Below are 14,939 nucleotides of genomic sequence, written 5' to 3'. Positions count from 1 at the left end.
TCATGTCTCTTACCTGACTGAATGATACATCTCTCTCCACCTTTCAACTCTTTCTCCCTGAAATTCTTGATCTATTGCTTCCCTGGCTTCTTTACCTCACCCTCCACTGTTGATCTGCCTGCCCACAGATGAACAAGAGTTGAGTTCTCAGATCATGAGGAGGACTACTCTTCAGAGCCCCATTCATTAACCCCCAAGTGCCCAAAGAAGCCTGGGGAAACTGGCCAGGAATAATGACATTAATTTCCCAAATTCTTCTAGTGAAACCTAAAAACCTTTCAGACATCTTAGATATGAGATTTATTTATTTATTTATTTTCAGTTTTTCAAGGTAGGGTCTCACTCTAGCCCAGGCTGACCTGGAACTCACTATGTAGTCTCAGGGTGGCCTCGAACTCACAGTGCTCCTCCTACGTCTGCCTCCCAAGTGCTGGGATTAAAGGCGTACGCTACCACGCCTGGCTGAGATACAAGATTTTAATTTCAGTTAAGGAAGACTGGAGCTAGGAGAAGCAAGACATAGGAAGTTTGTGAGAAGTAATTGGGGCATAGGAAGAATGCCCTGTGGGGGCAACTAGCCTCCTTCCGCTTGACGGGGCTGGCCAACTTCCACTCTGTCATTCCACAGGGGACACCAGCTTCACCATGGACTTTGGTCATCTGAAGAAAAAGAAGAGTCTATTTATAGTGGCCTTGGCACTTACTATTCTGGGTCGGAAAGGTGGTTCTAGTTGGCGATGGTTCAGCTGGGCCCAGTCGATTTCCTTAAAGAAAGGATGTCTCAAGATGGCATGCTCGCCTCCTTGTGTCAGGCTACCCAGGCGCATGGTAGGGTTCTTGGTCATGAACTGAGAGAGGGCAAGAGAGAGAGAGTCAGTCAGTCATATACACAAGATGGTAGGCATCAGCCCCGGCAGCAGAGCCCATGAGAGGCTTTCTGGCTGATCTTGCTCAACTAGCTGGAGTTTCCACCCTGGGTTTAAACCATGCTTTCACGGTGCAGTTGGAGTTTTGGCCTTCCCCATTTCCATCTCAGACATGGCCACGAAAAGAAAGCTGAAGGGCCCAGTTTTCTTTTCTGTAAACACCACATATTTTCCTTTCCTCTTTAAAGAAAAGAAGCTCTTTATGGAATACTGTGTCTTTCTCCAACACTGAAGTCGCAGACGGCAGGCGTCTCATGAATGGGGCTACTTTTAGGAACAGCTGTGCCATTTTTCAGCGACCTGCCAGGCTGGCCTGGGTTCCCGCTCTATCCTCAGACCAGAGAGAAGAGTGAGAGCCACTGTTTGTGAGGATCTGTCTGAAGCAGCAGCAAGGGTGAAAAAAACCTTCCCAAGTTCTGTGATCCAGCTCTTGGGAAAACAAAGTTGGTTGCTTTTCCTTATGTTGCAAAGAGATTCTCATTCTAGTTGAATATATTTTTTTCTCTTCAAGATGCCCCCCTTCCATTCTGAAATAAGTTTACAGACTGAGAATCTGTTGCTGTCTAAACCAAAAACTAAAAGAAAATGTCACACATTCAAGTGTTGTTTGACCATAAACCTTTTCTCTTCATATTAATGATGCTCAGCTCCAAGATGTTCTGGTCTGACTGTGTTTGGTGTTCTGATCTTTGCCTGTTCAAGAACTCATCGGGGAGCTGGGTGCGGTGGCACAAACCTTTAACCCCAGCACTCGGGAGGCAGAGGTAGCAGGGTCGCTGTGAGTTTAAGGCCACCCTGAGACGACATGGTGAGTTACAGGTCAGCCTGGGCTAGAGTGAGAAACCAAAAAAAAAAAAAAAAAAAGAGTTTGTTTGAGTGGCTGGAGGCCCTGGTACATCCATTCTCTCTCTATCTGCCTCTTTCTGCCCCCTCTCAAATAAATAATGAGAAAGAAAAAAAAAGAGAGAGAACTTGCTGGGCGTGGTGGTGCACACCTTTAATCCCAGCACTCAGGAGGCAGAGGTAGGGGGATCGTGAGTTTGAGGCCACTCTGAGAATGCAGAGTGAATTCCAGGTCAGCCTGGACTAGAGTGAAACCCTACCTTGAAAAATAAAAAGTGGACACTGAGCCAGGTGTGGTGGCGCACTCCTTTAATCCCAGCACTCGGGAGGCAGAGGTAGGAGGATCGCCGTGATTTTGAGGCCACCCTGAGACTACATAATGAATTCCAGGTCAGCCTGAGCTAGAATGAGACCCTGCCTTGAAACCCTCCCCACCAAAACAACTTCACTGGGGATAAGAATTTACTTTTCAAGATCAGAATGTGGTTTTCAAGGTTAACTAATTTCCCTTTAAGAGCATGGACTTAAGACAAAATGTCTGGGGCTGGTTGTGATGGTTCAGTCCTGTAATCTCAGCACTCTCAGGCTAAGATAGGAGAAGCATGAGTTTCGGCCAGCTTAGGTTGCCAAACAAGACCCAGTCCAAAAAAGACCAAGGGCTGCAGATGCATCTCTGTGGTCTAGCACTTGACTAGCATCTGTGAAGCCATGAATTCTATTCCTAGCACTGCTAAAAAAAAAAAAAAAAAAAAAAACCACTAAAAAAAAACACTAAAAAGCTGGACATTTTAAGAGATGGCTTAGTGGTTAAGTCACTTGCCTGCAAAGCCAAAGGACCCTGGTTCGATTCCCCAAGACCTGCGTCAGCCGGAAGCACAAAGTAGCACATGCATCTGGAGTTCTTTTGCAGTGGCTGGAGGCGCTGGTGTGCCCATTCTCTATCTGCCTCGTTCTCTCCCCTTTTCCCTCTCTCTTTCTCAAATAAATAAACAAATAAAACATTTTTAAAAAATTGAAAAGTTTATGTTTTTAGTCAAATTATCATGGTTTTAAAAATTCTTGCTGGTGTTGGGAGTGGAGCTCAGAGCATCATTGTGTGGCAAGTGCTGTGCTACTGAACTACACCCCCCCCCTCTCTAAATCAAGTTCTCTCTCTCTCTCTTTATGTTCTTATTTATTTACTTGAGAGCTACAGAGAGAGGAAGGGTGGGGGGAGAAAGAATGGGTGTACCAGGACCGCTTGCCAGTGTATATGAACTCCAGGTGTATGAGCCATGCTGTGCTCTGGCTTTATATGGGTACTGGGGAATAGAACCTAGAGCAGTAGTTTCTGTAAGCAATTAGGCTGAGCCATATCTCTCCAGCACCCAAGTTATCTTTAAACAGGCTTATGATAGCTTCTGACAGGACCTCCCTTCCCACAAAGATCCCTTTCCAAGTTTGACTTGTGAACATAAGACAAAAGTCATGCCATTTTTTGGGAGTTGTTTTGGAGCTGAATTTACAGGGTAAATATACAGATGTTAAAAAAAAAATCTGCGCGTGCGCCCCCTTGTGCATCTGGCTAATGTGGGACCTGGGGAACCGAGCCTCGAACCAGGGTCCTTAGGCTTCACAGGCAAGCGCTTAACCGCTAAGCCATCTCTCCAGCCCCTCTCTCTGTCTCTTAAATAAATAAATAAACTATATTTTTTTTAAAAAAATTGCCAGGCGTGGTGGCGCACGCCTTTAATCGCAGCACTTGGGAGGCAGAGGTAGGAGGATCGCCGTGAGGTCGAGGCCACCCTGAGACTCCATAGTGAATTCCAGGTCAGCCTGGGCTAGAGTGAAACCTTACCTCGAAAAACCAAAAAATAAAAAAAATTAAAAAATAAACTAGAAAGGTCACAAGTAAATAACTTAGTGCTTCACCTTAAGGCCTTGGAAAAAGGAGAAAAAAAGGCAAACCAAAAATCAGTAGGTGGGAAGAAATAATAAAGATTAGGGCAGAAATTAATGAAATAGGAACCAAAAAAAAAAATCTGAAGAATCAATGAGACAAATAGTTGGTTCTTTGAAAGGATATACAAGACTGATAAACCCTTAGCAAATTGGACCAAGAGAAAAGAGATACAAATTAATAAAATTAGAGATGAAGAGCTGGAGGGATGGCTTAGCGGTTAAGGCATTTGCCTGCAAAGCCAAAGGACCCAGGTTTGATTCCCCAGGACCCACATTAGCTAGATGCACAAGGGGGTGCATGCATCTGGAGTTCATTTGCTGTGGCTGGAGGCCTTGGTGGGCCCATTCTCTCCCCCCCTTTTCTGTCAAATAAATAAGAATATTTTTGAAAAATTAGAGATGAAAAAGGCACCATCACAACAGATACCAGAGAAATTAAAAAAATCATAGGGACATACTATAAGAACATACACGCCAGTAAGTTTGAGAATCTGAAAGAAATGAATGATTTCCTTGATTTAGATGACCTATGTAAATTAAATCAAGATGAGATTAACCACTTAAATAGACCTATAACAAGTATGGAGATCCAAACACTTGTAAAATTTTCCCCGGGCCGGAGAGATGGCTTAGCAGTGAAGGCGCTTGCCTGGAAAGCCAAAGGATCCTGGTTCGATTCTCCATAACCCACATAAGCCAGATGCATAAGAGGGCACATGCGTCTGGAGTATATTTGTAGTGGCTGGATGCCCTGGTGCACCCATTCTCTCTCTCTCTCTCCCTCTTTCCCTCTCTCAAATAAATAAATAAAAATAAGATAGAAAAAATAAAAGACTGATTGAGACAGGGAAGGGGTATGAAGGAGTGTGGGGCTTCAAAGGGGAAAGTGGGGGGAAGGAGGCCATTACCATGGGTTATTATCTACAGCTATGGAAGTTGTCAATAAAAATAAATAATACATTAAAATGCAAAAAAAAAAAAAAATCTGGTGATGGCACAAAGAGGTAGCATTTGGAGGTGACTCCCTTGGCCATGCCAGTAGCCAGAGCTGCGAAGCCTCCTGTGTTGGCTCAAATGTAAGCGATCACGTTGAGGGACAAGGTTGGAAAACTTCCTCGGGGGCTGGAGAGACGGCTTAGTGGTTGAGATGCTTGCCTGCAAAGCCTAAGGACTTCGGTTCAATTCCTTAGTGTCCACGTGAGTGAGATGCATGCTTCTGGAACTTGTCTGTGGCAGCTAGAGGCCCTGGTGTAACCCTTCTCTCTTATCTGCCTCTTCCTTCCTCTCTCTTTTTCAAACAAATCAATAAAAGAAAAAAAAAACTTAAAAAAATTTCCTTAACAATCAGCATTCTCATAGGATTATTGAAAATGCTAAAAAAGTGTTAAATAGGAGCTGGTAAAAATGAAAAATGAAGACACTGATGGAGTGTAACAACTTCTTTCTCCAAATGACAAGGAATTAAAGGCCTTAGAGGGTGCTGGACTGGGGGAGGGGGGGAACAAACAACAAAACAAGTATTCACATGGAAGATATTAATAAAAAAATATTCAAATCCACACAGGTATAGTCACAGCCATTTCTACTCCAGGCGCTTATTGTAGTCATAGTACATAGGAAATATGTACAAATTACTGTTACTTAAGAACTAAAGGTTGAAACTGCTTGGAATCTGCATGTATAAACTTCCTTCCCCAGAAAGGAAGGGGAAATGCTTACAAAAAAAAAAAAAGAAGAAGAAGAAGAAGAATCCAGTAGATAGCTCTCCATGGGAGAGTCCTTGGTGGACATGCAGTGACAATTCCAAGTGCTAATTAACACATGCTAATGCTGGGGAGAAAAACAAAACAAAACAAAACAAACAAAGTTGGGAAACAAGGACCAGGGAACAAACCCAGATGGCCTGTGGGAATTCCTCAAGCCTGCCAGTGGTGGACGGGGAGGACACCTTGTGGATGTGTGGGTACAACTTGTCCTTCTGGGTGGAAAGAACAGTGCAGGACTCTCTCTGCCAGGGTAGCAGAAGCCCTGGTCTGACTGCCCATTCCTCCTGGCCCTGGTTCTGGAGCCAGGCTTCCATGGGGCGCTATGGAAAAAATGTTGCCCGAGGACAAGTAGACCAAGTCCCAGGGGCAGCGCCTCTGAAAAGCCCATCTCCGGAACAGGGCCAGAACAAGCCTTTCACCTGCTTGAGTTTTAATGCCTTTGCTTGAACTCTTTAGATGTGGTCATCTTTCACATAAAAAGAAAACCCTTTATTCCACCCACAAAGGCTTCTAGGGTATCTGTGAAAGCAAAGCAGTGCATTAAGCCTGAGGGGTATACAGATGACAAAGATAATCTCTCCATCAAAGTGTGAATCAAGGGAAGGGAGAAGCTGCAAGCCAACCTTAAAACACAAAGCTGGATGCAATGAAAAAGAGACAGTGCAGTAGGAGTTTGGGAGCGATGTGAGCAAAATGAGGCCGGTGCTAAGAAGGCAAGTGACAGCCTCATGAAAGAGGCACAGTGAATGAGACGTGAAGTAAGGGTAGAGGGCTGGAGAGGTGGCTTAGTGGTTAAGGCACTTGCCTGCAAAGCCTAAAGACCCAGGTTCAATTCTCCAGGTCCCACTTAAGCCAAATGCACATGGTGGTACATGCATCTAGAGTTCGTTTGCAGTGGCTGGAGGACCTAGTGCTCCCATTCCCCCCCCCCACCTCATCTCTCTCTCTTTGCCTCTTTCCCCTCCCTCTATCTCAAATAAATAAAAAAAATATTTTTAATAAAAGACAAGTAAGGATAGAATCCATGTAGACATGCAGGAAGAAGATAGTCATGCCTGAACACCGTAGCAAGAGGCCCTGGCATACGCACATACACACCAATAAATAAATAAAATGGTCTGGAGAGATTGCTCAGTTGTTAAGGTGCTTGTCTGCAAAGCCTAACGACCTGGGTTCCATCTCCAGTATCCATATAAAGCCAGTTACTCAAAGTGGCACATGTATCTGGAGTTTGTTTGCAGTGACTATAAGGCCTGGCAGACCCATTCTCTCTCTCTCTCCCTCTCTCCTTGGAAATAAATAAATATTTTAAAAATTAGATTGTTGGATGGATAATATTTTTTTAAGTATGAGGAGGGATGGGAAGATTGATCAGTGGTTAAAGGCATTTGCTTGCAAAGTCTGCCAGCTTGGGTTTGGTTCCCCAGTACCCATATAAAGCCAGATGCACAAAGTGGTGCATGTATTTGGGGTTCCTTTACAATGGCAAGAGGCTCTGACACACCCATACTCACCCTTTCTCACTCTGCTTGTAAATAAATAAATAAACAAACAAAATTATCTTTTAAAAAAAGAGTATGAGGAGATGATTGGCCAGTGCTAACCCAATTTAGGAGATGACTATCCACGGTGTGATGAGTAACTCCCATATAGATAGGTAAGGACTGGTAGCTCGGTGAATGGCCATAGGTTTTGACAACAGCTGAAATGACAGCAAGTTCAGAAACTCAGAGGACTTCTGGTTAATGAGAAGGGGGTGTTGGGAGAAAATCCTAAGTCTTTGAAGAAGAATGAGCCCAAGGCTGGAGGAAGGATAGAGTCCAAGATCACACTGTCCTCCTCGGCTGTCTGATGGACCAGCAGTACAGTGACAGGCCAGTATGTGTACCAGTAGTATTAAGGGCAGCATCAGTCAGTAGCAGTGTTTCCGCAGGGAAACAAAGACACAAATAATACTTAAGATGATGCCAGCGGTTAGATGCAAAATGGAGTCATGCATGTCAGAGTAAGTGAATAAAGCCCGGAGGTTGGGAAGGAGAGGAGCGCGTGCATGGGTGTGTGGTCACGAGACCTGCCATAGAAGACTGTACCAGAACTGCACACGCCATCCTCACACATGCCACCACTGCCTGCCACAGAAAGCACATCCGCAAGGTTGTCTGCCTGCTAATTGTCTCCGAGTCTGGACTGGTGCCACCTTTGTTGTTGCTCTTGTAGCCACGGATTATTGTTTCAATATGACTTATGTTATCTCCCACATCTGGCCTTGAAAAACCTTCCCCTTGGCCTCAACCTTCTTGATTGTGTTCAGGGTTCACTCATTGGCACACATAGAGTCATTTGCAATGTCAGTTCCTATCTAAGCTTATTAATCTTTGGAGACCCTCTCTCTGCTATTTAGCTTGACTAAAGTTCACACAGCCTTGCCAAACCTGGGAGGTTGATGAGCTCAGTTTTGCATCTGAGGTATACAGGCACCCACATGGAGATGACTAGCCAGGTAACTATGAGAAGCAGCCTCGGGGGTGGAGATCTAGCTTTCGTTGTGGGGATGGAAGCTGGGAAGGCAGGCAAGGTTGTTTGGAGAAGGAAAGAGAGAATGAACAGAACCAAGATTTGTCCAATTCAGCCACAGAATGTGTTTTAAAATAATTCAAATTACTTGTCAACCATTTAAAAATATGGAAATGACATATCCCATGAAAGTCAGGTTTTCCAATCTGCCTTGGATAATTGGATGTTCTACAACATGGCGCTTCATAGAAATAGCCTAGAACTAAGCAGTAGTGGTCATGAAATCCCCAGGTGGCTACACAGCCTGCCACTCCCTATTGCCTCACACAGGGCTGGTGTCACTTGCTGACTTGCATAGCTTCTGACACCTGACACAACAACGGACAAAAACCAAGGAGACAGTGGACAGCAAGCCGAGGTCACGGAGAAGCCACAGAAAGCTGAGCCCCAGGAGACAGAAACCAAGACAGGAATCATCCCAAGGACGAGGCGAGGCGATGGGAAGGAGTGCCAAGGAAATAGATTTTTGGGGGGAGTGGTTGGGGCTGTCCCAGAGGCACAGAGCTGAGGAGTGAGGGAAACACGCCGGCCAGTCGCAGGCCTGAGGTGGGTCACACCCACCTGGATGCACGTGGGTGCATTGGAAGCTAGAGGGGTTTGCCAAACTGTGCTGGGCATAGGGCTCTCTGTAAATACCCATTCCTGCTGCTGTGAATGCCACCTGCGTGATGCTTTTGCAGAAAGCTTCCTTAATGTGCGTAGATCTCTAATGGGACCCAAATGTCAAATAAGTTAACCACAGCATTGTTCAAAACAATCCCTTTCTCCCATGTTCAAGGTCGTTCTTGAAATCTGCCTCACCTCCATTGACCTTCTCCCTGACGATGGTCCAAATGGGAAAGGCAGCCAAGAAGGCCAATCATGTGGCTGCAGGAAGGACTTTGAACACTTTACCAAAGGAAATGGAACGATTCCTCTGGCCAACAAAAGCACTTTATAAGCTGCCGAGAATGAATGAGGGGCCCAGTGGGAATGTCTGGTTCCATCCTAAAAATTAGGCCCCACCCTGTAAGGCAGAAAGGGAGGGACCTAGGTCCCCGGGACCAGTCTGCTCTTCCCTCATGAGAGTGGAGCCGAACTAAATGATCCTGACGGAACTGGAGCACTCCATCATTCTTCCCAGTCCACAGTAAGCTGTCTTCCCTCCCCAGTTAAATATACTGGATGATGCTGGCTAGGTTTGCTTCAGTGTGTCCCAGCAAAACTCCTGCAAACCGGGACAGATACAGGGTCTCCTCTGATGCGGACAACAGAAGTGAACTAACCAGGCTCTGCTGTTCACCATCTGTGCTTGCACACCAGCTCCAGCCTGAGCAGCTCTGCGGCCTTGGACATAGTTTAACTTCCGTGGAACTCAGTTCTGCAGCTAGAAAGTGGAGATGTTCCTGCACTTATTACATTACAGTGAGGGCACAGATCAGACCCTCTCCGGAAAAGATATGTAGTAGTGTCTTTTAAAACACCTTGTAGTTCCTCCTTCTAGTTCAAGGATACAGGAGAAGATTCTAAAATATAAGGCTGGCCTTGACCTGAAGGCTTATCTGGCCCTCACGTCCCCCCTTGCAGGCCGGAAGCAGGGAACAGATGTTTCTGGTCGCATCATCCCAGGCCCCAAATGTGGGATGGTGGGAATGGACTTTGGCAAAAAAAAAAAAAAAAAAAAAATCCGATAGCCAATCCCTTTAAAGTTAACCTTAAAACAAAAAGACAGAATACTTAGGGCTTAATCTGTAACTGTGTTTGTGAAGAGAGTCAGCACGCGCAGGATGACAGATAGAGGAGGGCGACTTCTCGTCCATCTGGCGTCAGCTGCCGGAACTGTGTGTGTCTTGTGGGCTGTCTGCATGTGAAGAAGCTGTGTGGTGTGGACTTGGATGTTCTAGATGACAGAGTTTAAACCTTGGGTAATTATGAGTCTCGAGATAACAGGATCCAAATGTACTTTGAAACTCATTAAAATGTAAGCAAAGGCGAAATTATTTTTCCTCTTTCAGAATGCTTCATTTCATAGGAAGAAGACTAGTTTTATAAATAGAGCAATTAGACTAATAGTATTTTCTTTTAGGAACCAGAGAACACTGCATTTTCTACCTAATAGATGGATTTGGCTGTTGGGCAAACAGAACAACCCTCTCCTTTCATTTCACTTCAGACCCCAAACAAAAGGCAGACACAGTTGGCAGCTACTGCTGCCAAGCCAGAGGGGAAGGAACCGAGCCATAGGACATTCCCGTCAGCATTCTGGGGAGGCACTCTGCAATGGGAGGAAGGCAGAGAAGGAGCTCAGCATACAGAACAGAGACTGGCTCATTGCCACGAAGGCCAACCTTGCCATGGCGCACACAGGGGCTACCTATGGGGTTTGGGAGTGGCAGAGCTAGGATTCAAATCCAGGCCTGTGGACTACCAGAAACCTTTGCTATCAGTCCCTCTGCTTCCCCTCCTCTGGAGGCCACTGACCTTCTCATTTGGATTCTGGATTGAAGGGAGTGTGGACAGGACTTAGTTTGGGAGAAACTGCAGCTGGACGGAGTCCACAGCCCTTGGTGGTTTTCTTTAGATGGCCCTTACTCTTCTGGTCCCTGTGACTCCTTCCTTCCTTCCCTCCTTCTCCTTTTTTTCTTTTGTATGTTGTGTGTGTGTGTAGATGCTCATACCAGAACACGCACATGCACAAAGAGGCCGGAGGAGGACATTATGTGACCACCTCTATTGCTCTTCTGCTTTACGTCCTTGAGCCAGAATCTCTTACTAAACCTTAAGGACATGTGTTTCAGCTAGATTGGCTGACCAGGTGTGGTGGTTGGGTTCAGATGTTCCCCATAAGCTTGTGTGTGCTCTGAATGCTTGATAGCAATTTGGGAATTGGAGCCTTGCTGAGGGAGGTATATTGTTGGGGGTTGGGCTTATGGATGTTATAGCTAGCTTCCTCGTGTCTGTGTTTGATGCACACTCCTACTGCTGTTGTCCACTGGATGGCCAGGAAGTGATGCCCAGCCTCTGCTCATACCACGTCTTCTCCTGTCATCATGGAGCTTTCTCTTGAGTCTGTAAGCCAAAATAAACCCTTGCCTCGGGTCGGGTGCTTTGTGCCAGCAACATGAAGGTAACTGGATACCAGGGATCCCCAGTGATTTGGCTGTTTGGACACTGGTATTTCCACATGCCTGGCTTCTTACATGGGTGCTGTGGGTTGAACTTGGGTCCTCATGCTTGTGTTCCAAGTGTTTTTCCTGGCTGAGCCATCTCTCTAGCCCCTGCCCATCCCCATTTCTACGGAGGGAAAAGTGGATGAGAAGTACACGCAGGACAGGTGCTGTGAGAGGGGTGGAGGAGCCACAGGTTTTGGAAGAATCTTAAGCCTGACCGAGGGTCTCTGATTTGGAGAATCCTAAAGGCCATAGTTCTTTTTTTTTTTGGAGGCAAGCCTAACAGACTTTTTCTTTTTTCTTTTTTTATGTGAAAGAAGGAGAGTGAGAGAGAGAGAGATAGAAAAGGGAAATTGGCACTGTAATTGGACTCCAGACACATGCGCCCCCCTTATGTGCATGTGTGACCTTGTGTGCATGTGTGACCTTGTGTGCATGTGTGACCTTGTGTGCTTGTGTCACTGTGCACCTGGCTTACATGGGACCTGGAGAGTTGGACATGAGTCGTTAGGCTTCACTGGCAAGCGCCTTAACTGCTAAGCCATCTCTCCAGCCCAAGGCCATCGTTCTTAATTTTAAAAGTTTCAAGGAGTTTTGGATAGAAAAGGGATAGGACTCTGTAGATGGAAAAAAGAAAGTTGGGGGGGGGCGGGAAGGTTAAGACGGCATAAATACATATAAGAAGGGGCCAGTGTCCTTCACGGTCTGTGCCAATATCAAGAGTCTATATTTTAGCCCTGCTCTTGGCTCACTTGCATTTGTCATTACACTTTGCAGAAGACTGTTCCCCCTCAGCCACAGATGTCACACATTCTTTAAGTGGAAAGTGGACTTTCTTTATGAAAAAGAAAAAAGAAAATGAGGGCTGAAGAGATGGCTTAGTGGTTAAGGCACTTGTCTACAAAGCCAACCGACCCAGGTTCGATTCCCCAGGAGCCACGTAAGCCAGATGCACAAGGTGGCGCGTGTGTCTGGAGCTCATTTGCAGTGGCTGAAGGCCCTGGCGTGCCCATTCTCTCCCTATCTGCCTCTTTCTCAATCTCTCTCTCAAATAAATAAAATAAAACATATATCTTTTAAAGGAAATGAAGTCAACCTGCCATAGCTGATGTCCCAGAGCTGGTGACTGAGGGAGTGGGCATGTGGACACATCTGAGAATTCCCAGTGGGCTGATGCCTTGCCTGGTGCGTTACAACTGACCCACACGGGGAGATCCTGTGAACTCTCTCCAGTCACACGGTGCATTGTGTTCTGTTTCCTCTTATCAACGCCAAGTACGATATGTGCCCTGTGTTCTTCCCGTGGCTGCCCTTGGTGCTCAGGAACCATGCTCCATCCACGGCGGATTGTGGGCTGGCTTGTGCCGGCTGCGAGTGGAAGCTGGCCAACTCAACATAGACATATGCTGGGTTTCCGGTCCGTGTTGCCAGCACTCTGCCTTTCCTGTGTTTAGTAAACATTATTGCTTTTCCTGAGTCCCGGGTTGTCTCAGCTTCACTTAGGTCATATGTTGCTATTGCTTCCGACAGGGAAAGGTTAGGGGTGTCTCAGAGGTGGAAGCCCACAGTCAGGCACTTGTGCTGAGGCATGCCAATTTCCTTTCTTGGCCAATAATCCTGGAAGCAGGCCCAAGCAGCAGGGGCCAGGGAGGCGGGTCCCGCTGCTCTCCAGTACCTTTCAAGTGTGAAAGAAAGAGGAAATTCTTCCTGCTGCTCTGCGTGGCCAAGCCCTATAAATGACTTCTGTCTGCATATCAACTGCTGCTCTGCGTGGCCAAGCCCTATAAATGACTTCTGTCTGCATATCAACTAAGGGTTGCTATTGGAAGGGAGAAAGTGCTTGAGGAGGCTTCTCCAGAAGCAGATTAATAGTGACTTTTCCCTCTTGTCCAACTTGGGTCAATCCCCTTCTGAGTTCTGGATATATGTTATCTTTGGGGTCTAAGCTCAACAATCAACTGCTAAAAATGACAGCTCTTTGATGATTGGCAAGGGAAAGGAGACATCTGTTCATAACATTTCTTTTTTCAGCTTAGAAAGTTCCTCTGAGGGCTGGGGAGATGGCTCAGTGGGTAAAATGTTTGCCACACAAGCACGAGGATCGGAGCTTTGGACCCCAGCACCCACAGAAAATGCCCAGCATGGTAGTGAACTCCTGTTATCATAGCACTGGTGAAGTGAAGACAGGGAATCACTGGTATTCACTGGCTAGCTAGTCTAGCTGTTTCATGAGAACAGGCTCAGTGAGAGACCCTTGCCCCCAAAATAAGGGGTAAAGATACTGACATTGACTTGTGGTCTTCACACCCACGTGCACATGCACCCACACATATATGAACATACATTTGTACATCCACATGCACAAAAATCATCAGCTTCATCTAGACTAGCAAACCTCTACATAAAAAAAGGTTCCATACTCATTATACAAAACCTCTTTCATCTGCATTTTCCTAGTTAGAGAGGCAGAGGTAACGATTAAAAAGACCTGTAGTGAGGCTGGAGAGATGGCTTAGCAAGTTAAGGTGCTTGCCTGCAAAGCCTAAGGACCCAGGTTCAATTCTTCAGTACCCATGTAAACCAGATGCACAAAGTGGTGCATGCATCTCATCTGGAGTTCATTTGTCTCTCTGTGCTTGCAAATAATTTAAAAAAGAGAAAGAGAATGGGTACATCAGGGTCTCTTTTCACTGCAAATGAATTCCAGACATATGTGCCACTTTGTGCACCTGGCATTACATGGGTACTGGAGAATTGAACCTGAATTGTAAGATTTTACAAGCACGTGCCTTTAACCACTGAACTACCTCTCCAGCCCCATAAAAGTTTATTTTTTTCATAGTTCTCTTAAATATTCCCTATGATAGTAATAAAGTTAAACAACAACAAAACAAAACAAACAAAAAACAAAACCTCTGGTGATTAGAACTTGGAGTCCCTGTAGGACTTCAGCCTCATATTTTTCCTTTTCCTCCTCCTCCTCCTGCCTGTCCCTCTTTTGGCCTTGGCCACTCAGGTCGGCCTTCCAAGCCCCACAGCATAGGAAAAAGAGAGGGTGACAGGATCAGCGCCTGGCGGGGGAGGGGGGAGGAGCGGGGGGGGGGGCGGGAAATCATTGGTGGGATGGAAAAATCCCAGAGGTTCATGGTGGTTCCCCTCTTTGTGCAGGAGCTAGCATGGATTTTGCAGATAATGCATCATGATGGAATCCAATCGGTCCAATGACAGATAAACCCACATGTGTACACACTCTGTAATTTCTATAAAGCTTCCGAACAAAAGCATGCTATGATCTCCTGCCAATAGCAAGGTTGCAATGCCTCCAGAACTGACAGCGCTGACTCCAGAGATGCCAGAAGCTCCTTTCAGCGCTTAGCTAACCTGCCACCTGAGTGAGCTCAGAGACACGGCGCTGACTTCACCTGAGTCAGCAAGAAGCCATGGGCGGCCTTACAGGTGCTGACTCAGCTCCTCTCTCCCAGCAAGGCGTCACTTCCCTGAGCTCTGGACCTCTCTCAGCTTGCCTTTTTGGAGCTAGCTGGGCAAAACTCAGAGGAACTTCGGAAGCTTTAGGAAAAGTATGCATTTTCTCTTTAGTGTCATGATCAGCATTTTGGTATAATTCAATATCTAAAAAACTTGGCAACATAGTAACCATAGAAAATGTAGCATTTCTTTGGAAAGCAACAATAACAACAACAAAAAACACACTCAAACAACAACACCTTGAGGGCCAGCAA

The 14,939-nt window shown here is 46.0% G+C and overlaps 1 protein-coding gene across 1 annotated transcript in view; it reads right to left on the bottom strand.

Annotated features, from left to right (window-relative positions):
* Positions 1-14,939, bottom strand: part of Prkch (protein kinase C eta) — a 269,722-nt gene that overhangs the window by 2,423 nt on the left and 252,360 nt on the right. Inside the window, exon 13 of the mRNA XM_004649245.2 lies at positions 705-848. Coding sequence (XP_004649302.1) covers positions 705-848 — 144 coding nt within the window. The remainder of the gene's footprint in view (positions 1-704; positions 849-14,939) is intronic.

This window comes from Jaculus jaculus, chromosome 7 (assembly GCF_020740685.1).
Source record: "Jaculus jaculus isolate mJacJac1 chromosome 7, mJacJac1.mat.Y.cur, whole genome shotgun sequence".
Taxonomy (NCBI): Eukaryota; Metazoa; Chordata; class Mammalia; order Rodentia; family Dipodidae; genus Jaculus; species Jaculus jaculus.
The sequence above is the reverse complement of the archived record's forward strand: the minus strand, read 5'-3'. Positions and strand labels throughout refer to the sequence as shown.